This window comes from Phyllobates terribilis, unplaced genomic scaffold (genome assembly GCF_046119375.1).
Source record: "Phyllobates terribilis strain yellow unplaced genomic scaffold, ASM4611937v1 Scaffold_7__3_contigs__length_470593459, whole genome shotgun sequence".
In the NCBI taxonomy this organism is placed as follows: Eukaryota; Metazoa; Chordata; class Amphibia; order Anura; family Dendrobatidae; genus Phyllobates; species Phyllobates terribilis.
Window position 1 is genome coordinate 80,902,914 of NW_027362767.1, and position 25,380 is coordinate 80,928,293.

Here is a 25,380-nt window from a genome sequence, read left to right on the forward strand (position 1 = left end):
ACCATACTGTATTGGGGTTGTGGGGGACCATCATGCTATATTTGGCTGTGGGGGATCATCATACTATATGGGGCTGTGGGGGACCTTAATACTGTATTGGGGCTGAGAGGGGGACCATCATACTATATTTGGCTGTGGTGGATCTTCATACTATATGGAGCTATGGGGATCACCATACTGTATTGGGGCTGTGGGGGATCATCATACTGTATTGGGGCTGTGGGGGACCATCATACTGTATAGGGCGGGGGGGGGAACATAATGTATTGGGGCGGTGGGGGACCATCAAACTGTATAGGGCAGGGGGGGAGAACATAATGTATTGGGCCTGTGGGGGACAATAATACTATATTGGGCTGTTGGGGGGGGGTCACCATACTGTATTGGGGTTGTGGGGGACCATCATACTATATGGGGGTTGTGGGGGACCATCATACTATATGGGGGCTCTGGGGGACCATCATACTATATGGGGGCTGTGGGGGACCATCATACTATATGGGAGCTGTGGGGAACCATCATACTATATGGGAGCTGTGGGGAACCATCATACTATATGGGGGCCATGGGGAACCATCATGCTACATGAAGGACTGTGGGGAACCATCATACTGTGTGAGAGACTGTGGGGGGAACCATCAGACTGTGTGGGGCCTTTGAGACCATCATGCTGTGAGGGGACCATCATACTGTGGGGGGCAGTAGTGACCAACATACTGTGTGGTGGGCAGTACTGAGAATTTTACTGTGTGGGGAACGTAGTAACCATCATACCGTGTGGGGGAAGTGGTGACAATCATACTGTGTAAGGTGCAGAGCTAAGCATCAATACTGTGTGCCTGCAGTGGTGCCCAACATCATGCTATGGGGGAACCATAATTCTGTGTAGGGGGCTGTGTAAGGAAGCATTATTATTATGAGGAAATACAGATAGAATATGTTTACTGTGTAGGGGCAAATAGTGGTGCACACACAGTTATTGTAAGGGACACAGCAGGAGGGAACTAATACTTTGCAAAGCACAGACAGGGCATTATCACTGTCTAGGGCACTGTTAATAGTACTATATGGTGTGTGTAGAGCTGGGGGAATGTGAAGAGGCTCCTGGAAAAGCAGTAAGCTGAAGTGGTCTCTGTGTTAAATTTTGCAGGGACGAGTTATGGATGGAAGAAGAGGTCATGGCAGTCTGGGCCGTATGGACAAGTAAAGAGAAAATGAATGACTACGATCATAGAGAACATCACTGGTGAGAAGCTGTACAGTATACATATATACGTTCTGTAGAGCACTTCTGTAAAACTGATATTACCATTATTTGGTCACTGTATGGTGGTAATATCAGTCATAGCACAGTGGTTTTAGTTAATTGTCAGTATGGTGGTATTATCACTACTGTATATGCTGCTAATATTTGGTTATGGTCTGGTGGTATTTGTCTGTTATATTGTATTATAATTTTTGCAGAATTATTAAATCTTATATAACGGTATTATTGGAAATGTAAGTCTTGCAGTAAATCTTAATTTCCTACAGGCATGGTAATATCAGTAGTAGAGACACCAATTTGGGGAAGGGGATGGAGCCAGCATGGAACTGCGTGCTTTCAAAAGCCGGGGCGGAATTACAGTCCCAGTCCATCCCTGGATGTGGGGGCATCAAACTGCATGTGGAGAGATTCATTGTGCGGGGTATCATATTGTGTTTAGGGGGCATATTTGTTAGCATAATACTTAAGGACAGCCATGAAAGGTTTATCGTAGTGGGTGGGGACACTAAGAGGCTTCAATAGGGGCGAAATAACTTTCTAAATGCTGCAATACATGTCCCTCTCTTTGTCTTTAAAAGTTGGGCGATACATCCTTCTGTAACTACAATTAGGTCCATATATATTTGGACAGAGACAACATTTTTCTAATTTTGGTTCTAGACATTACCACAATGAATTTTAAACAAAACAATTCAGATGCAGTTGAAGTTCAGACTTTCAGCTTTCATTTGTGGGTATCCACATTAAAATTGGATGAAGGGTTTAGGAGATTCAGCTCCTTAACATGTGCCACCCTGTCCAAAAGTAATTGGACAATTGACTCCAAGGCTATTTCATGGACAGGTGTGAGCAATCCCTTCGTTATGTTATTCTCAATTAAGCAGATAAAAGGCCTGGAGTTGATTTGAGGTGTGGTGCTTGCATTTGGAAGGTTTTGCTGTGAAGTAAACATGCGGTCAAAGGAGCTTTCCATGCAGGTGAAACAAGCCAACCTTAAGCTGCAAAAACAGAAAAAACCCATCCGAGAAATTGCTACAATATTAGGAGTGGCAAAATCTACAGTTTGGTATATCCTGAGAAAGAAAGAAAGCACTGGTGAACTCATCAATGCAAAAAGGCCTGGGCGCCCACGGAAGACAACAGTGGTGGATGATCGCAGAATAATCTCCATGGTGAAGAGAAACCCCTTCACAACAGCCAACCAAGTGAACAACACTCTCCAGGAGGTAGGCGTATCAATATCCAAATCTACCATAAGACCATTTCCGGTGACTACCTCTTAAAGCTCATCAAGAGAATGCCAAGAGTGTGCAAAGCAGTCATCAAAGCAAAAGGTGGCTACTTTGAAGAACCTAGAATATAAGACATATTTTCAGTTGTTTCACACTTTTTTGTTAAGTATATAATTCCACGTGTTAATTCATAGTTTTGATGCCTTCAGTGTGAATGTACAATTTTCATAGTTATGAAAAGACAGAAAAATCTTTAAATGAGAAGGTGTGTCCAAACTTTTGGCCTGTACTGTGTGTGTGTATATATATATATATATATATATATATATACACACACATACACACACACACACACACACACACACACACAGCTTTGGAAAAAATTAAGAGACCACTGAACAGTTTTCTATTGGAAAGCATGGAAAGACTGGTGGAAAGCATGCCAAGACGCATGAAAGCTGTGATTAAAAATCATGGTTAGTCCACCAAATATTGATTTCTGAACTGTTTCTGAGTTAAAACATGAGTAATTTGAGGTCTGAAAGCACGGTTTCTTTTTTAGTATTTTGACGCTTTATCATTTGCTGCAAATAAATACAAAATTTTTAGCTTTGAATTTCGGAGACATGTTGCCAGTAGTTTATAGAATAAAATAACAATGTACATTTTACTCAAAAATATACCTATAAAGAGAAAAATCAGAGAAACTGAAAATTTTGCAGTGGTCTCTTAATTTTTGACAATCTTTATTTTTTGAGCAGTATGTGTGTGTGTGTATGTATGTATATATATATATATATATATATATATATATATATATATATATATATATATTAATTTTTACATACAGTGCCTACAAGTAGTATTCAGCCCCCTGCAGATTTAGCTGGTTTGATAAGATGCAAATAAGTTAGAGCCTTCAAACTGCAAACGAGAGTAGGTTTTATGAACAGAAGCATAAATCTTACAAACCAAAAAGTTATGTTGCTCAGTTGAATTTTATTAAATTTTAAACATAAAAGTGTGGGTCAATTATTATTCAACCCCTATGTTTAATATTTTGTGGAATAACCCTTGTTTGCAATTACAGCTAATAATTGTCTTTTATAAGACCTGATCAGGCCGGCACAGGTCTGTGGAGTTATCTTGGCCCACTCCTCCATGCAGATCTTCTCCAAGTTATCTAGGTTCTTTGGGTGTCTCATGTGGACTTTATTCTTGAGCTCCTTCCACAAGTTTTCAATTGGGTTAAGGTCAGGAGACTGACTAGGCCACTCCAACACCTTGACTTTTTCCCTCTTGAACCAGGCCTTGGTTTTCTTGGCTGTGTGCTTTGGGTCGTTGTCTTGTTGGAAGATGAAATTACGACCCATCTTAAGATCCTTGATGGAGGAGCGGAGGTTCTTGGCCAAAATCTCCAGGTAGGCCGTGCTATCCATCTTCCCATGGATGCGGACCAGATGGCCAGGCCCCTTGGCAGAGAAACAGCCCCACAGCATGATGCTGCCACCACCATGCTTGACTGTAGGGATGGTATTCTTGGGGTCGTATGCAGTGCCATCCAGTCTCCAAACATCACGTGTGTGGTTGGCACCAAAGATCTCGATCTTGGTCTCATCAGACCATAGAACCTTGAACCAGTCTGTCTCAGAGTCCTCCAAGTGATCATGAGCAAACTGTAGACGAGCCTTGACATGACGCTTTGAAAGTAAAGGTACCTTACAGGCTCATCTGGAACGGAGACCATTGCGGTGGAGTACGTTACTTATGGTATTGACTGAAACCAATGTCCCCACTGCCATGAGATCTTCCCGGAGCTCCTTCCTTGTTGTCCTTGGGTTAGCCTTGACTCTTTGGACAAGCCTGGCCTCGGCACGGGAGGACACTTTCAAAGGCTGTCCAGGCCGTGGAAGGCTAACAGTAGTTCCATAAGCCTTCCACTTACGGATGATGCTCCCAACAGTGGAGACAGGTAGGCCCAACTCCTTGGAAAGGGTTTTGTACCCCTTGCCAGCCTTGTGACCCTCCACGATCTTGTTTCTGATGGCCTTGGAATGCTCCTTTGTCTTTCCCAGGTTGACCATGTCTGAGTGCTGTTCACAAGTTTGGGGAGGGTCTTAAATAGTCAGAAAAGGCTGGCAAAAGAGATCTTTAATCCACACATGTGAAGCTCATTATTCTTGGTGCCTGAACTACTTCTTAATACTTTAGGGGGACCAAACAGAATTCTTGTGGTTTGAGGGGTTGAATAATAAATGACACTCTGAATTAACTTTTAACGTTTTTAAAAAAAAACAAAAACAAAAAAACAAAACAAAATTTGCTGCAGTGCATTTCCCACTTCCAGGCTGATCTACAGTACAAATGTCACAATGCCAAGTTAATTCCGCATGTGTCAACCAGCTAAATCTGCAGGGGGTTGAATACTACTTGTAGGCACTGTATATATATATATGGCCAAGAACCTCCGCTCCTCCATCAAGGATCTTAAGATGGGTCGTAATTTCATCTTCCAACAAGACAACGACCCAAAGCACACAGCCAAGAAACCCAAGGCCTGGTTCAAGAGGGAAAAAGTCAAGGTGTTGGAGTGGCCTAGTCAGTCTCCTGACCTTAACCCAATTGAAAACTTGTGGAAGGAGCTCAAGAATAAAGTCCACATGAGACACCCAAAGAACCTAGATAACTTGGAGAAGATCTGCATGGAGGAGTGGGCCAAGATAACTCCACAGACCTGTGCCGGCCTGATCAGGTCTTATAAAAGACGATTATTAGCTGTAATTGCAAACAAGGGTTATTCCACAAAATATTAAACATAGGGGTTGAATAATAATTGACCCACACTTTTATGTTTAAAAATTAATAAAATTCAACTGAGCAACATAACTTTTTTTGGTTTGTAAGATTTATGCTTCTGTTCATAAAACCTACTCTCGTTTGCAGTTTGAAGGCTCTAACTTATTTGCATCTTATCAAACCAGCTAAATCTGCAGGGGGTTGAATACTACTTGTAGGCACTGTATATATATATATGTGTGTGTGTGTGTGTGTGTGTGTATATGTGTATGTATATATATATATATATATATATATATATATATATATATATATATATATATAGTGGTGGCCAAAAGTATTGGCACCCCTGCAATTCTGTCAGATAATACTCAGTTTCTTCCTGAAAATGAATGCAATCACAAATTCTTTGGTATCATTATCTTCATTTAATTTGCTTGCAAGGAAAAAACACAAAAGAGAATGAAGCAAAAATCAAATCATTGATCATTTCACACAAAACTCCAAAAATGGGCCGGACAAAAGTATCGGCACCCTCAGCCTAATACTTGGTTGCACAACCTTTAGCCAAAATAACTGCGAACAACCGCTTCCGGTAACCATCAATGAGTTTCTTACAATGCTCTGCTGGAATTGTAGACCATTCTTCTTTGGCAAACTGCTCCAGGTCCCTGATATTTGAAGGGTGCCTTCTCCAAACTGCCATTTTGAGATCTCTCCACAGGTGTTCTATGGGATTCAGGTCTGGACTCATTGCTGGCCACCTTAGAAGTCTCCAGTGCTTTCTCTCAAACCATTTTATAGTGCTTTTGGAAGTGTGTTTTGGGTCATTGTCCTGCTGGAAGACCCATGACCTCTGAGGGAGACCCAGCTTTCTCACACTGGGCCCTACATTATGCTGCAAAATTTGTTGGTAGTCTTCAGACTTCATAATGCCATGCACACGGTCAAGAAGTCCAGTGCCAGAGGCAGCAAAGCAACCCCAAAACATCAGGGAACCTCTGCCATGTTTGACTGTAGGGACCGTGTTCTTTTCTTTGAATGCCTCTTTTTTTTTCCTGTACACTCTATGTTGATGCTTTTTCCCAAAAAGCTCTACTTTTGTCTCATCTGACCAGAGAACATTCTTCCAAAACGTTTTAGGCTTTCTCAGGTAAGTTTTGGCAAACTCCAGCCTGGCTTTTTTATGTCTCGGGGTAAGAAGTGGGGTCTTCCTGGGTATCCTACCATACAGTCCCTTTTCATTCAGACGCCGACGGATAGTACGGGTCGACACTGTTGTACCCTCGGACTGCAGGGCAGCTTAAACTTGTTTGGATGTTAGTCGAGGTTCTTTATCCACCATCAGCACAATCTTGCGTTGAAATCTCTCGTCAATTTTTCTTTTCCGTCCACATCTAGGGAGGTTAGCCACAGTGCCATGGGCTTTAAACTTCTTGATGACACTGCGCACGGAAGACACAGACAGGAACATTCAGGTCTTTGGAGATGGACTTGTAGCCTTGAGATTGCTCATGCTTCCTCACAATTTGGTTTCTCAAGTCCTCAGACATTTTTTTGGTCTTCTTTCTTTTCTCCATGCTCAATGTGGTACACACAAGGACACAGGACAGAGGTTGAGTCAACTTTAATCCATGTTAACTGGCTGCAAGTGTGATTTAGTTAGTGCCAACACCTGTTAGGTGCCACAGGTAAGTTACAGGTGCTGTTAATTACACGAATTAGAGAAGCATCACATGATTTTTCAAACAGTGCCAATACTTTTGTCCACCCCCTTTTTTAGGTTTGGTGAGGAATTATATCCAATTTGGCTTTAGGACAATTCTTTTTGTGTTTTTTTCATTGAAGATAATAATACCAAAGAATTTGTGATTGCAATCATTTTCAGGAAGAAACTGAGTATTATCTGACAGAATTGCAGGGGTGCCAATACTTTTGGCCACCACTGTGTATGTATATATATATATATATATATATATATATATATATATATATACACATACATACAGGGTGGTCCGAAAGTAGGTGGACAGAAAGTGTAATAAGGTTATGAAGGGGTATGTAGCATTGGCGTCTCTGCCTCCTGCCAGGCAGAGACGCCGTCCCTCTCACCTCCTCTCTCCCCGCTCTCCTTCTCTTCCTGCTGTCGGCGCGCGCAGTCCCCCGGGCACTGTGCTTAGGGCGCGCGCGCTCCCCCCCTCTTAAAGAGGCCGCGCGCGCCGTCCTAAGGGGTCCCCGGCCAATAGCCGAGGGTCCTCCCATATATAGGGCACCTCCTCCAAAATGGAGGTGCCCGAGCAAAGTTGTTGCACAGTGTTACTTATCTCTGCTTCAGCCCTCAGGTTCTGCTGCTAGCCTGACTTCTCGTCCTGCCTGCCAGCCTGTTATCTGCCCGTTACCTGCCGAGTCTGCCAGCCCGCTCACCTGGGAGCGCTCGCCTGTTACCTGCCTGTTACCTGCTGTGTCCGTCAGCCCGCTCACCTGGGAGCACTCGCCTGTTACCTGCCATGTCTGTCAGCCCGCTCACCTGGGAGAGCTCGCCTGTTACCTGCCTGTTACCTGCCGTGTCTGTCAGCCCGCTCACCTGGGAGCACCCACCTGTTACCTGCCGTGTCTGTTAGCCCGCTCACTTGGGAGCACCCGCCTGCTACCTTCCATGTCTGTCAGCCTGCTCACCTGGGAGCGCTTGCCTGTTACCAGCCTGTTACCTTCCGTGTCGGTCAGCCCGCTCACCTGGGAGCGCTCGCCTGTTACCTGCCTGTTTCCAGACCGTCCATCTAGAAACTTCTGCCTGTCACTTGACGTGACCACCTGACAGCCTACCCGGAGGCTCCCGCCCGTCACCTGCCGTGTCTACCAGTCCATCCTCCAGGACCACTCGTCAGCCTGCCAGCTGTGTCATCTGCTATACCGGTCAGTCCCAGTCATCTGACCCGTGGGAGTCACCTGCTCTCTTACAAGGTCGTCCCCAGAGTAGCACCTGGTCCCTCTGCTCGGTCCCTCCCTGGTCACGGAGTCGTTAGCCGCCGTACGACCAGGGTCGGTCCGGGTTAATACTTAGTCACGCCCCTCTGGGACCCTCCTTGCACCACAGCACAGAGGTTCCACCACCCGGACCCGTAACAGGGGAGATTTATCAAACACTAAATTGCAGCCGCCTGTCTGGATTATACTCCAATAAACCATGAATTAGACGTGGACGATAAGCTTTCCACCCAATAGATTTCGGGATTCACATGATAGAAGCTCGTGAAATTCCCAATTCCAAAGAGGCTCTTCTGGTGGACTTTTTTGGACTCTGAAAAAATGTTTCAGCAACAAGTTGTTTATTATCTTCTGTACAGACTGTTTTGGGTCGACCAGTTTTTGGAGCATTAAGGATTGAGCCAGTGGCATTGAATTTGTCACAAATGCGGTAAATGGTTTGTCTCTTTGGGGCTTGAGTACCAAATGTTTCAACCCAATTTGCTCTAACAGTTTCAGCATTTTGAGATTTTCAATACTCTGTTAAAATCCATTTTCTTTGATCTGTATTTAAACTATTAGCCTTTATGTGTTATCTGAATTATCTGACAAGAAAACAGATTTGGGGGAGATCTATCTGTGAAAACTAGATCTGTGAAACTGGCTCAGTTGCCCTTAGCAACCAATCAGATTCCACCTTTCATTTTCCAAAGAGTCTGTGAGGAATGAAAAGTGGAATCTGGTTGGTTGCTAAGGGCAACTGAGCCAGTTTCACTTTACACCATGTTTGATAAATCTTCCCCTTCATAACCTTATTACACTTTTTGTCCACCTACTTTTGGACCACCCTGTGTATATAATTATATATATATATATATATATATATATATATATATATATATATATATATAAAAGAAAGCGCAGCAGCACTCCATTATGGCCAAGATACATAAAGACAATAAAAACATTTGATTTAAACTATGTTATTACTCAAGTAGACAGAGTAGTACCCATCAGATGGGAGGTCACCTTGCAGCGGTTGATGGGCACACATGAATTGGCCAATTTATGCGCTAAGAACCTCCATTTTTTGTAAGTAAAGCTCATTGAGTAATAACATAGTTTAAATCAAATGGTTTTATTGTCTTTATGCATCTTGGCCATAATGGAGTGCTGCTGCGCTTTCTTTTTAGCAGCTTGCACCTGTTCACATTTAGGATGTGCTGGTCAGTTTTCTTTTTACAGATATATATATATATATATATATATACTGCTCAAAAAAATAAAGGGAACACTTAAACAACGAATATAACTCCAAGTAAATCAGACTTCTGTTAAATCAAACTGTCCACTTAGGAAGCAACACTGATTGACAATCAATTTCACAAGCTGTTGTGCAAGTGGAATAAACAATAGATGGAAATTATTGGCAATTATTAAGACACCCTCAATAAAGGAGTGGTTCTGCAGGTGGGGACCACAGACCACATCTCAGTATCAATGCTTTCTGGCTGATGTTTTGGTCACTTCTGAATGTTGGATGTGCTTTCACACTCGTGGTAGCATGAGACAGACTCTACAACCCACAGAAGTTGCTCAGGTAGTGCAGCTCATCCAGGATGGCACATCAATGTGTGCTGAGGCAAGAAGATTTGCTGTGTCTGTCAGTGTAGTGTCCAGAGGCTGGAGGCGCTACCAGGAGATAGGCCAGTACACCAGGAGACGTGGAGGGGGCCGTAGGAGGACAACAATCCAGCAGAAGGACCGCTACCTCCGCCTTTGTGCAAGGAGGAACAGGAGGAGCACTGCCAGAGCCCTGCAAAATGATCTCCAGCAGGCCACAAATTTGCATGTGTCTGCACAAACGGTTAGAAACAGACTCCATGAGGGTGGTATGAGGGCCCGACGTCCTCAGATGGGGTTTGTGCTCACAGCCCAACACCGTGCAGGACACTTGGCATTTGCTACAGAATATCAGGATTGGCAAAATCGCCACTGGCGCCCTGTGCTCTTCACAAATGAAAGCAGGTTCACACTGAGCACATTTGACAGACGTGACAGAGTCTGGAGAGGCCGTGGAAAGCTATCTGCTGCCTGCAACATCCTTTAGCATGACCGGTTTGGCAGTGGGTCAGTAATGGTGTGGGGTGGCATTTCTTTGGGGCGCCGCACAGCCCTCCATGTGCTCGCCAGAGGTAGCCTGACTGCCATTAGGTACCGAGATGAGATCCTCAGACCCCTTGTGGGATTGGCCCTGGGTTCCTCCTAATGCAGGACAATGCCAGACCTCATGTGGCTGGAGTGTGTCAGCAGTTCCTGCAAGGTGAAGGCATTGAAGCTATGGACTGGCCCACCCGTTCCCCAGACCTGAATCCGATTGAGCACATCTGGGACATCATGTCTCGCTCTATCCACCAACGTCACGTTGCACCTCAGACTGTCCAGGAGTTGGCAGATGCTTTAGTCCATGTCTGGGAGGAGATCCCACAGGAGACCATCCGCAACCTCATCAGGAGCATGCCCAGGCATTGTAGGGAGGTCATACAGGCACGTGGAGGCCACACACAATACTGAGCCTCATTTTGACTTGTTTTAAGGGCATTACATCAAAGTTGGATCAGCCTGTAGTGTGTTTTTCCACTTTAATTTTGGGGGTGACTCCAAATCCAGGCCTCCATTGGTTAATAAATTTGATTTCCATTGATGATTTTTGTGTGATTTTGTTGTCAGCACACTCAACTTTGTACAGAACAAAGTTTTCAATGAGAATATTTCATTCATTCAGATCTAGGATGTGTTATTTGAGTGTTCCCTTTATTTTTTTGAGCAGTGTATATTTTTTTTTGCCTAAAATACAAAGGAAATGTGTCATCTTTAATTTTAGGCCTTTTAGAGATAATTTCATCTTCAGCTTGCTAAACTGTTCACAATAACAGTAATGTTTACCAGGGGTGCCCAAACTTTCATATTGTGGCCACTATATATGGCCACAGTATGACGACTGCAATATATTAAGAGGATAAAAACGTTGATGGGAGCAGTGCTTCTTTAAGGTGTTCAAACCTGACAGATTCATCAAATGCATTCTTGAATCACAATGATATTGGCAGCAACAAATGGGATCTCTCATACAAATCTCACAATACTGTGAAATTAATCTGTTACACTAAGATATCTCAAAAACACATTATTTATAAGCAAAGCCTAGAAATGCATGTATAAATGAGTAATATAAATAACTGCATATGTATCTGTACCAAATCCATACCAATATACCCTGATTTTAGTCTACATGTAGGTTCTTTTACTATATACAGAGAATAAAGAGTAATTTATTATGTAAAATGTATGAAACTATTTGTTCAAAGCTGGATAATCTACTTTCATTTCATAAAGATCCAGGCCTATGTAAGCAAACAGAATTAGCACTATACAGCATTCCAACACAAAAGCAATATATGTGAAATTACATAACATTTAACATCACAAACCTGCAAGCAACAATATAAATTCACTTTATAATAATTCACAGCTTTAAAGTGTGCAAAAAAAAAAAAGGAAAAGTGATCACTGCACCAGAACTTACCACACTGCGAGTGAACTTTTCTAGGGAGGTTCTACGACCTTGCTCATTCTCAGTCTTAAAAAACAAAAAAGGGATTTGGGAAAGAAAAAATACAGGGAAAAAAATCCTTCAACCTTTAGCAGTGAGCGCTTACTATGCTAGCAAATGTCAGAGAAGCCAAAAAAAAAAAAATAATAGAAGCATCAGAAGTTGTTTGCGAAGCAATGAGATAATGTGGTTTTTATTTGATTGATTTTATGAAACTTATCTTGTTTGTCATTAGATCTAGGTTTCTTATTTTTAAATTAAATACCTACGTTATTATATCAGATAAATATCACAATTTTAGCTGCTGTTTAACTTATGTAAATATTTTTTAGCACAAGTTTTTAAAGTAAATAATTTTATGTAAACCTAATTTCATTTAAATACATATAAAACATATCACATTTAAAGGGATTGTCCTGGCTTGAGACAAAAAATTGCAGCAATTCTATGTGACTACAGACTACCAAATTGCGACCCTGTGCCAACTAGACTCTTCTAGCTCATCTCAATTCGCTTCTATTGAGAGAAGCCAAAACACATCTAGTCAGCAAGTATACAAAACGCATACATGCGATCACGTAAATAGCCACTTGCATCGGGAATACCGCTGCAGACCACCCCTTCAATGTCTGTTTTAGCACTGCCCATATATTAAGAATTCTGGGGTATCTTTTCTGATTACTGTTCCCTATGTTATATTCTCCTGAATATTTACAAATGGTAACTTTGAGTTATTGCCGAAGTTCTTGCCAACTTTCGAAATGTAAGTAAGGAAATAGAGTAGGACAGGCAGAAGATCAGACTATACATTGTTTGCTTGTTTGTCGTCTCTTACTGTGAATAATGCAAAAGAGCTGTAGAAACAAATCTATGGGAGATTTTTTTTATCAATACTATTTAACAAAATTGCTCAACTGAACAGAAGGAAAAGTGCAGTACCGGGCAGAAGTTACTAAATAATGTACATTGGCTATTGCCATAATTTAGTTTTAGAAGGGGAAATGCTTAATTTAACAATATTTTCTTGATGACGGGACAGTAATGGGTTATCTTACATATCTACTGCTTCTATAGGAAAATACAGTGCTTTGAGGAAGCACCATATGGAGGCTCAAGGATTAAAGAGGACCTTTTCATGTCGAACTAGACACAACACGTAATAGTGGCTGCAAAGTGGAATAAAACATTTTTGTTATTTTTCAATTTTGCTGCTCCATTGTGAAGAGATCAGCAATCAAAGTCTTGGAACATAATGTGTTAACGTTACTAAAGTCAAAATGGGTGTTATCAGATACAGGGAGAAGAAGTATGCCCCCCCCAGTGAAAAGTATCTAACAACATCCACTTGGACTTAACTAAAGTTAACTCTTTAGGCAGCGTGCCCACAATCAGTAATACTAGCGTTCTTGACGCAGCGTATTTTCGTTGTATCCAAAACACTGCGTTGTATAATACAAGCACAGTGGATGGGATTAATAGAAATCCCATGACAACTGTGCTTCTTTTTTGCGCTGTGTAAAATCACCTGCGGTGCGGGTTTCTGAGCTGCAGCATGTTCATTTTTCTTGCGCAGACGCTGAGTCTTCTTTGTGGAATTTCCCCATAGACTTGCAGTTAAAAAAAAGCTAATTTGTTGTAAGTGCGCTTAAGCAAGTGTTTTTAGCCTAGGTTTAACTAAATAAATAAATAATTTTAAAAAATGACTTGGGGTCCCCCCTATTTTTGATAACCAGCCGAGGTAAAGCAGACAGCTGCGGACTTATATTATCAGGCTGGGAAGGTCCCTGGTTATTGGGCCCTTCCCAGCCTAAAAATACAAGCCTGCAGCTGCCCCAGAATTGGCGCATCACATGAGCCCTTTGCCCAGCTCTTCCCGATTACCCTGGAGCGGTGACAAGTGGGGTAATGGTAGTTGGGGTTGATGAAAAAAACGCAAGTGAACTAAAGTGTCGGATTCATGCAGAAATTCAGCTCCATGAAAGCCTGAACAAACACTGCTCATGAGAACATACCCTTATGTGCCAATACATTGTTCGCTAATATCTCTGCAACGGGAAAGCAAAACTGAAAAATAACAAAATGTTTTATTCCGCTTTGCAGCCACTATTACATCTTGTGTCCAGTTCAACAAGATGAATTTTAAGGAGCGGCTTGTATAACAGACTCCATAGTATAAAAGCAGGTCCAAACATATACCTATACTAACAAACTCTAATTGAATCTTGCCCTTATTAATACTTTTTGATTTTGTGAACTATTAACTAAAATGTAATTAAATATTTAGAACTACTCAAACTATTGCATGATTTATTACACATTATTTATTAATTTGTTTTGCAATGTAAAAACCATCAACCAATAATGATAACAAGCAGCTAAGTTTACAAATCTAATTTTTTTTTTGCAATTTTTGGCTATTTATTTACACAACATATTCTCTAGGAAATAAAGGCTTTAGGATTTTGGTTTAGTTTAACTCAATATTATCTGTGTTTTTCCCTACCAAAGGGAATTTATAGTTTTTTTTTCAGTAATATTTCAATAACAAAATGTTCTACTTTATAAAATACACCAGACCATGTCCATTAGAATGAGCAAACTGCACACACTATCACCATGTATGAGTCAGAAAGGACCACAGGAAGGCAGCCACGAGATTACCAAACACCATGAATGGAGGCTAATACAATTAATACGAGACATCCAAGCAGCTGACAAACATGCACATAGACCAGCGGAGTTTAATATGTGCTGATATTGCTGAAAGCAGTTAAGATTAATGCGGTAATGTGTGGCTGTAGAACAAAGTTAGAGTATAAGGAATATGATACTTATAATGCAGTCACTCACACTATAGAAAGTATAAAACCTAATTCATAGAGTAATTTTACAAATATTGGTATCTGGAATAATAACCACTGCAGTTTTGATGCACATTTTTGAGCCCAAAACAGGAGTGGATCCAGCAAGAAGGAGAATTAAAAGTCCTTTAAATTTCCAATTTGTTTTGAATTTACTTGGCTTTGGTTAAAAAAATAAAAATAAAATAAAACTGCATGAAAATTACTGAGGTGTTTTTTCCAAAATATACTGTGAAGTTACCAGTAAAGTGCTACATTTCGATATAATCTTGAAGAGCACAATACTCATCCTTTCTATCATCTGTAAACGTGCCATTACAATATCATTCTTGAACGCTACAAGAAACTCTGAAAAGATTATACTGCATGGAAGTGGAATATAAATTTACGAAAGGAAGGCAAGGCATGCGACTATAAATGCTTTGCATCAGATCAGGTATGAAATGGCCACGTAGCTAAGGCATTATAGACACGATGGGCTGTCAGTAAAGATGAGCGAACTCGAACTTAAAAGTTTGGGGTTTGTAGCGGACAGTTAGTGTGCAGTGCTAAACACCGAACACTGACTTCTCTCGGAAGTCCGTTGCAATGTTTGGAGTTCTGGGAGAAGATGAGAGAGAGAGAGAGAGAATTAATATTTTGCAGCTCAAAAGTTTGGGTCCCCATTATTTTCAATGGGGTTCGGGTTCTGGTTCAAGTTTGGATACAGATATGGTACCCGAACAGAACTTTGGAATAAAGTTCAGATCGGGAACCTAAACTCGAACTTCCATAGGTCCACTCATCCCTAGTTGTCAGCTCTTCTGATTCTTTCTTCCAGGAATTATAGTGGCTCTCTATTCTGACTCACAGAGGGGGATCTGACTAAGAGGACCCCTTTAAGCCATCTATATGCTCTTATGGGTCATTTGGATTTAGGCAGTTATTGTGAGAATGAAATCTCAATACCAGAGATCCCCAACCTGTGGCTCGCGAGCCCATGATGTGTGGATCGCGGCTGTCTGACAGCTTTGTGCATTAATACAAAATATAGAAAAAAAAGTGTCAATTCAGCTCACCACTCCCGATTTTGAGATAATTATCCCAGGAAACTTTCAGGGTGGACACTCTGTGGTCTGGGTGTGGTGCACTTTTCTGGCTTCCAGGTCACATAGCTCTCAATGGTCCAAAAGGAGATGTTCTGCAGCACCAAAGGAAAGTAGGCAAAACTTAGCCTTTAATCATATAGGATAAAAAAAATTGGCACAATGTGCATACATAAAAAAACAAACAAACACAAATGCTTAAGCATTTCGGGTAGAAAATCCCTTAATCATAGATGACTAAATGTATAATTAAGGGTTTTTCTACTCAAAACGCATAAGCATTATGTTTTTTTTTTTAATATGTGCACTTTCTGCCAATTTTTTATCCTAAATTATTACAGGCTAAGTTTTAACTACTTTCTTTTGTTGCTGAAGAACATCCCTTTTGGACCATTGAGAGCTTTGTGCATTAGTACAAGGTCTAGCAAACAGCTATGAAGAGCAAGTCTCAATACGGTGACTTTTGTGAGTAGCTCTGTACAGAAGAGTAGATCAGGATGCAGATATATTGGGCGTGGAGGTAATACCGTATTTTTCGGACTATAAGACGCACCGGACCATAAGACACACCCCAAATTTTGGGGTGGAAAATAGGAAAAAAATTTTTTTTTAGAAGATGGGGGTCCGTCTTATAGTCTGAATAGGTATCTTACCTGGGGGGGCATTGGAGCGAGGGTCACAGGAGGCAGGGTCCTTCAGGAAGCCAGCGGAAGTGGGGCCTGGGCCTGTGGTAGGGCCTAGGCCCTTGCTGGGGCCTGTGCTGGGGCTGGAGCCTGTGGTCCAGATGGGGCCGGGTCCTGGGCCTGTGAGCGGCGTGCGCTGCTGTCCGGTGGTTGCGGCTGTGCAGGGGTGCGGCAGAGTGGTGGTGGGTGCTGCGGTGCGGTTTTCTGGTGGCCGCGGCCATCTTCATGAAGCTGTGATCCACAGAAAAATGGCCGCCCGAGCTCCCAGACGGCGCATGCGCCGGCTCGGGCGGCCATTTTCCTGTAGATCATTGTGCACCCACTGCCGCTCTGCCTCGCCGCCGCAGCGCTGCACATCCACTCTGCCTCGCTGCCACGCAGCCGCTCTGCTGCATCGGCCCTGCCGCCGCACCCACCACCGCAAGTATGTGGTAAGGTTCGGACCATAAGACGAACCCCCCCATTTTCCTCCTAAATTTTGGGGGAAAAAAGTGCGTCTTATGGTCTGAAAAATACAGTACTTCCAGTAGGCGGGGTGCTTAAAGCTTCAAGCGATAGTGTGTTGGGAGTGCTTGATTCAAGAATTTCCAAATGGGGGTAAGGTGACAAACCTTAGAAGTAAAAATACTGTCTATAATGGAGTACAGGAAAAAGATATATCTTTGAACCGTGTTAGCCAGTAGAAAGAAGAATATTAAGATTTGAGAGTCCTCAGTGGTTGATACCTTTTAATGGCTAACTGAAAAGATGGTAACAAACTGCAAGCTTTCGAGACCACTCAGGCCTCCTCATCAGGCATAGAATAACAGCATCATGGACATGAAGTTACTGGTATTAAAAGGTAACTTCAAATCCCAGACAGACAGAAAAATTTGGGAAACAAACTCAGGACAACCTTTGAATGTGCAGGAATGTAGGAATGAATGTGTTGCATGGATTTATGTCATTCTACATCAACTAAGGAATGTGCTCCTCAGACCTGTGGGGGCATCAGAACCCTGGAACAGACTTCAATCACAGGACAATAAAACTTTCACACTCCTTATCTATGAACTGCTCCAATATTTACAGCCACAACTCTTTCTCCCCCCTCCCATACTCACAGTTCTGCTTCAGTCACTTGTCTCGTCTTGTGCTTTGTTGTGTATAAATATGTAATTCTTCAAATTTTGTGTTATTCTATGCCTGATGAAGAGGCCTGAGTAGTCTCGAAAGCTTGCAATTTGTTACCATCTTTTTTGTTAGACATTAAAAATGTATCAACCACTGAGGACTCTCAAATCTTAATCTAATATATATATAATCGTCTTATCCCGTCTGTCTGTCTGTCCTTCTGTCCAGGAAATTCCGCGTTGCTGATTGGTCCAGCCGCGGCCAATCAGCGACGCGGGATTTCAGAAAAAGATGGCGGCTGTTAGCGGCTCATCTGCCGCACGGAGGTCAGCGGCGATGCAGCCCGGCTGCTCGCAGCAGAAGTACCCCGACCGGCGGCGCCGCTGACCTCCATGCGGCTACCGTCGGGAGATCAGCGGCTAGGGCTGCTTGATCTCCCGACGGCAAGTGTGAAGGGAGGACCGTGGAGCGGCGCCGCCGGTCGGGATACTTCTGCTGCGAGCAGCCGGTCATCTCCCGGCTGCTCGCAGCGGAAGTACCCGCACAGGCAGCGCCGCTCCCCGGTCCTCAGTAATACGATTCGCCGATTGGTCGCGGCCGCGACCAATGAGCGATTTTGGCGCCAAATTTAAACACGCTCTCCGGTCCTCACTAACAGGCTTCGCTGATTGGTCGTGGCCGCCGGAAGCGACTAATCAGCGATATTGGCGCCAAATTTAAACACCGCTCTGCTGATTGGTCGCGGCCGCCGGCCACGACCAATCAGCGATTTTGGCGCCAAATTTAAACATGCTCTCCGGTCCTCACTTACACGGTTCGCTGATTGGTCGCGGCCTCTGGCCTCGACCAATCAGCGATATTGGTGTCAAATTTAAACAACGCTCAGCTGATTGGTCGTGGCCGCCGGCCGCGACCAATCAACGATATTGGTGCCAAATTTAAACACCGCTCTGCACAGAGGTCAGCGGCGATGCAGCCGGGAGATAACCGGCGCTAGCCGGTCATCTCCCGGCTGCTCGCAGCAGAAGTACCCCGACCGGCGGCGCCGCTGACCTCCGTGCGGCTACCGTCGGGAGATCAGCGGCATCTCCCGACGGCAAGTGTGAAGGGAGGACCGGGGAGCGGCGCCGCCGGTCGGGATACTTCTGCTGCGAGCAGCCGGTCATCTCCCGGCTGCTCGCAGCGGAAGTACCCACACAGGCAGCGCCGCTCCCCGCCCCTCACTAATACGATTCGCTGATTGGTCGCGGCCGCCGGCCACGACCAATCAGCGATATTGGCGCCAAATTTAAACACTGCTCTGCTGATTGCGCCCGGTCGGCCGCATACATATTCTAGAATACCCGATGCGCTAGAATCGGGCCACCATCTAGTATTTTTATAAGGGAGTAGGGACAATGGTCGCAGTCTGCTTTATGCAGGGAAGCTTTGGCTGTTATCACACCAAAATATGGGGCTCTGGATGTCAGTACTGTGGGGGGAAGGAGAAGGGCTGGATGTCACTACTCAGGGGGCTCCAGATGTAACTTACGACCATCTCTCAGATAAGAAAAGATGATAAGAAAGGTTTAGGACCACTGATCTACACAAGACTCCTATCTTCATTTAAAGTTGATATCTTGATTTGTAAAATCACTTTTCTTAAAGGAATCCTGTCCCATAACTCTGCTGCCCGAATTACCGATAGCAGTAACCAAAGACTGGCTCACTCATTACAAACATGCCCCTTTTACTCTTGAACACTGTAACATTTCAGAGAAAAACTTAGTTGAAATTGTAGCAATAAACTAGGTGACTAATCTAAAAGATAAGTCCCCATTGGCTTGTCCCCATCCACTCAGCTAGAGTGAAAGTCTCTCCATAAGTGTATATAGGGAGAAGCCTGTCAATCTAGACGAGATGATGGGGAGAAGATGGCAAGAAGACACAATCACCTGGTCACAAATCCCATTTTCAACTATGTTTTTTTCTGCAGTGCTACAGCATTTGAGGGTAAATCATACAAGTATTTATTGAGAGCTGGTCTCTGATTTAAGGAAGAGAGAGAGAGAAACCTAAAATCCAAAAAGTAATTCCAATATAAATGAGATCAAACAGAGCAAGCCTAAAATATCATATAAGTGTTACTCCACAATAATCAGAAATCAAACACTTGTATGTAAAAAATACATATGTTATTGAAGTAAATAACTTTCCAATAAAAGTAAAAAGTTATTCATTAAAATCAAGAAGCAATGAAAGCAAGGGGAGGCCGATCAGAGACACAAAATAATGAAGAGAAGACAGTACAAGGTATAGCCACCTGATGTAAAAATACTTTTAAGATTAGCAAAAAAACTGGTAACTTCGTAAAACCTAAATTTTTTAATAAGATTTAATAAAGTTAGATTTAATATATAGATAGATTAATAGATAGATTAAATAAAATTAAAAATTCATCATAACAGAGAAAAATTAACGTTGACGCGTTTCGATGACGAAAACACATCAATGTTCATTTTCCTCTGTTATCGTGAATTTTTAATGGATTGATAATAAAATGTTCAGATTTTATGAAGTTACCAGGTTTTTTTCGCTAATCTTGAAGATATTTACCTGCCTTGACCAATGGGTATTCTGGACTTTGGCAATTCTAAAGTTGCAGTAATGGAGTTATCATCCTAGTGAGTGGAGAACAAACTTTCTTGATGGAAGAATACTACCAAGTAATGCTGATAATCGGTATGTATATGCACATAGATAGATGCACAAAGTTAATTACAATGCAATTCTAAAGTTAGATCTATAGAGATTTGGTGAAATCTAATGCACACAAATAGTGAAATTCAATACACAAAACGACGTTAAATCAATAGTAAAAAGATAAAGATGCATTATAGGAACACCCAGATAAAGTAAGGTTGAAACACGCGTCAGGGTCTGAGGTGGAGGCCGATGTGGTGACACATTCTATTTTTATTTTTGGGTATGTCTGACTATAATACATCTATCTCTTTACTGCTGATTTAATTTTGTGTATTAAATAGCACTATTAGTGTGCATTACGTTGCACTGAACTCTATAGATCTAACTTTGGAGTTGCATTGTAATTAACCTTGTGCATGTATATATGTGCACATACATGCATGCATACATGTTATCATCATTCCTTGGTAGTATTCTGCCATCCATTAATTATCCCTTGTATTGTCTTCTCTTCATTATTTTGTGTCTCTCATCGGCCTCCCCTTGCATTCATTGCTTCTTGATTTTAATTATTACTTTTAATTTATTTTATTGTATAGTTGTGTATGTCAATAAAATATTGCTTGTTTATATACATCTGTTTGATTTCTAATTGTTATGAAGTAATACTTATATGATATTTTCAGTCTCTGATTTATTCTGCCCGTACTTCGGGCAGCATTAACCATGTGACTCAAGTCCATTCAAGCATTTAAATTTAGGTAAACAGCTGATAGGCCAATGTATCTTAATATGACAATTTTAACACTTTGCGGTTTACAACCCCATTAAAGAACACCTCCCCCCCCCCCCAAAAAAAAATGAAAAAAAGGTACTGTGCTGTTAAATTGTGAAATACAGTTACACCCACTACCTCACTGCTATTATAATATATATAGAAGAGACACTGCATGCCATGAAAGGTCTAGTGTCAATCTATTTAATGACAAAGATGCTTAAGTAAAAAAGTCAATGTTCATATATAATCTATAAATAAAAAACTTTTACATTTTGTTTGTATTGAAACATTTGTTATTTGATCAAAAATTACTAATGGATAAAATAGTATCATGTAAAGATTAGCAAAAATGTCTATAAAATATATCTTAATAAATGGGGCAAATGGAAAAATAATTTTACAAAAAAGTTAGATAAAATACATAAAAAAAAAAGAAAAAGACAGAAATTTCTCTTAATACACTGTTAGAAAATAGAAAAATAGTTTTAAAAGGCAGCATAATGGGCTACATTCTTAGCCTGGGGCTTCACAGCAGATTTGGCCACGACACAGCTCGCGTGGCCTAAGATTGCTGTATGCCACCGCAACATCACAAGGTAATGCAAGTAAATGGGCTCACATTGCAGAGTGTATATTTTGTCTATATGGCCATGCAGGTCATGGAAAGTTAAATAAAATGATCCCTTGATATCTGCAATCCGATTTCTTATACCAGAAAAATGAAAATTGTTCTTAATATGTAAATGAGCTGTTAAGATAATCTATGGCCGGACATAGATCTCCTTGAGAATCTGCCTCCAGAGCTTATTATAAATGAAAGAAGGCGTTATTGGTGTGAGACATGTAATGACAGACAGTCTGCTCTCCTGGTCTACATGTCTCAGGGAGATCTATGTCCGGCCCCTAGATCTTAATAGCTCATTTACATAGAATTATCTCCACATACATGATAATTAAATATTTTCTACAATCTACAAGTTAATACAAAACCTATATTGTAGATTTGGTCACCAAAAATACCAGGCCCATAAAGCCAAATAAACCATAAACAGGATTGAATGGTGATGTTAACAATTGATGGAGCCAAGTAATAGGCAATAAAAGTATAATTAAACATGGGTCTAACTTTGCGGTGCGCACACGGTCATGACTCTCCTGATGTGAACGGGCGGTCATGTGATTTCCATATTTGTAGTCCTGTGCAAACTAGACTTATCCCGCTTCTCTCAATTGACTATTCTCTCAATTCGGCTATTGAGAAAAGCCGAACACATCGAGTCAATACGTGACAACTGGCAAGCACCAGGAATACCAGGAGATCATGACAAATGCACATTACATACTGTCACAATTTGGCAGTGTGTAGTCACATAGAGTGACTGCAGACTTTTGGCCTGAGCCTGAGCGACCTGTTTAATTTTCTGAGTTGCTTTGGAAGAAAAAAAGTCTGACCTCTGAATGCTTGATACGGGTAAAGGCACTTTCCCTCTAAGACATTTAGACATTGAACAATTAAAACGTTAAGTTCTGCGCAATGGTCCTTGCTCATACTCTCTGCATAAGGACTTCTAAAGGGGTTGTCCAGTGACTGATGATTAAAAAAAATAGATAAACTCTCAGAATGTTGTAAAATAATTTACAATATAGTAATAATCATCTTACCAATCACTCGCAATTTCAGTTCCATCGATGCGCTGGTTCCCTTCCTCTTTCTGTACTTCCTACTTGGTCGATATGGATATGTAACTGTGGGGGCCAATGACCGCTACAGTCAATTATTGACTGTACAAGAATCATAGAGACTGGCTGGGGACCCAGGAAGCATTAGAGTGTGATAGTGGGGATTGGTAAGGTGAATATTTATTTTATAGCATTCTGAAAGTACTTTTTTTAAATCTTAGAGGCTGGACAACCCCCCAACTCCTAGAGTGTAAAGTAATTAAAGAATGCAATAATCCTCTTTCCATTTCTGTTACAATGTTGCCCTAATCTCCTTTCACTCTTTACTTCCTATTTAGTCCAGGTGGATATGTTACTGCTGAAGCCAATCACTGGACACAGGGGGCATTGAATCGGGATGAGAGTAGATTGTTCACCTGAGTACTACTTATTTTATAGCATTCTGAGAGTTACCGTAACTTTTTTTAAACTCAGTGACAACCCCTTCAATATGTCCTGTCAAATACAAGATGCGCTATCAGACGCAAGACCGCCTTTCTGAAATCGTAAAATCTCTATGGTAGTAAATTACTTATAAAAAGTTTCATATTTTCTGATGCTGATCCCTTTTTGACAATGCAAGAGTCATTCCCCTTGTCTTTCAGCAGCATGTTGAGTAAAATCTGTACATAGTGCATACTCTGACTCTTGGGAATCTACATCCACTACACAGACTCTTTAGAGGCTGCAAGGAAAAGATTTCCATGGCAAATAAGGATAAATATGGATGGTCAGGAGGATACAGCAGGTAGACAGACAGGAACTTTACCAAACGAGCCATACAGCAGGCTCGCTTGCGAGATTAGATTCACCTAAACTTACAAAATAGCATAAAAAGGAGGAATACTTTGTTGCCAGTTTTCCCTTAAAGTCTCTCAACTAAATAGTCTTTACTTTTTGTGTTTAAGACACATTTCTTCAAAAGGTGATGATTGCGAGTGGCGAAATAAACGTATTCTAAAGTCATACAGTGGGGAAAATAAGTATTTGATGCACTGCCAATTTTTTACGTTTTCCCACCTACAAAGAATGTAGAGGTCTGTAATTTATATTGTATGTACACTTCACGTGTGAGTGACAGAATCTTAAAAAAATCCAGAAAATCACATTGTATGATTTTTTACATATTAAATTGTATTTTATTGCATGAAATAAGTATTTAATCATCAACCAACCAGCAAGAAATCTGGCTCTCACAGACCTGTTAGTTTTTCTTTACGAAGCCCTCCTACTCTGCACTCATTACCTGTATTGATCGCACCTGTGTGAACTCGTTACCTGAATTAAAGGCACCTGTCCACACACTCAATCAATCACACTAGAACCTCTAAACCATGGCCAAGACTGAAGAGCTGTTTAAGGACAAATTTGTAGACCCGCACAAGGCTGGGACGGGCTACAGGACAATAGGCAAGCAGCTTAGTGAGAAGGCAACAACTGTTGGCACAATTATTAGAAAATGGAAGAAACACAAGATGACTGTCAATCTTCCTCGGTCTGGGGCTCCATGCAAGATCTCGCCTCGTGGGGTAAGGATAATTCTGAGAAAGGTCAGGAATCAGCCCAGAACTACATGGTAGTACCTAGTCAATCACCTGAAGAGAGCTGGGACCACAGTCTCAAACATTACTGTTAGTAACACACTACGCCATCATGGATTAAAATCCTGCAGGGCACGCAAGGTCTCCCTGCTCATGCCAGCACATGTCCAGGCCTGTTTGAAGGTCACCAAGGACCATCTGGATGATCCAGAGGAGGATGGGAGAAGGTCATGTGGTTAGATGAGACCAAAATAGAACTTTTTGGTATCAACTTCACTTGTGTTTGGAGGAAGAAGAAGGATGAGTACAATCCTAAGAACACCGTTCCAACCGTGAATCATGGTGGGGGAAACATCATACTTTGGGTGTGCTTTTCTACAAAGGGGACAAGACTACTGCACCGTATTGAAGGGGGGATGGCTGGGGTCATGTAACGCGAGATTTTGGCCAACAACCTCCTTCCCTCAGTAAGAGTATTGAAGATGTTTCGTGGCTTGGTCTTCCACCATGACAATGACTCGAAACACACAGCCAGGGCAACTAAGGAGTGGCTGGGTAAGAGGCATTTCACGGTCCGGAAGTGGCCTAGCCAGTCTCCAGACCTGAACCCAATAGAAAATCTTTGGAGGGAGCTGAAACTCAATGTTGCCCAGAGACAGCCCCGAAACCTGAAAGATCTGGATAAGGGGTGAGCCAAAATCCCTGCAGCAGTGTGTGCAAACTTGGTCAAGAACTATAGGAAACGTCTGACCTCTTTAATTGCAAACAAAGGTTTCTGGACCAAATATTAAGTTCTGTTTTTCTATTGTATCAAATACTTATGTCATGCAATAAAATCCTAATTAATTATGTTAAAATCATTCAATGTGATTTTCTGTTTTTTATTTTTAGATTCTGTCTCTCACAGGTGAAGTGTATGATAAAAATGACAGACCTCTCCATTCTTTGTAGGCGGGAAAATGCAAAATTGGCAGTATATCAAATACTTATTTTTTTCCACTGTATGTGCACAAACTACTCGAGCTAAGCCTTGGTCAAACTTG

General features: G+C 41.8%; 1 protein-coding gene across 2 annotated transcripts in view; it reads right to left on the reverse strand.

Annotated features, from left to right (window-relative positions):
• Positions 1–25,380, reverse strand: part of RGS6 (regulator of G protein signaling 6) — a 515,154-nt gene that overhangs the window by 22,858 nt on the left and 466,916 nt on the right. The window contains exon 17 of one of the 2 annotated variants that reach the window (XM_073638881.1): positions 11,846–11,899. The exons of the other annotated variant lie outside the window; for it this stretch is intronic. Within the exon in view, the coding sequence (XP_073494982.1) occupies positions 11,846–11,899 (54 nt within the window). The remainder of the gene's footprint in view (positions 1–11,845; positions 11,900–25,380) is intronic. 2 annotated transcript variants of the gene reach the window in all.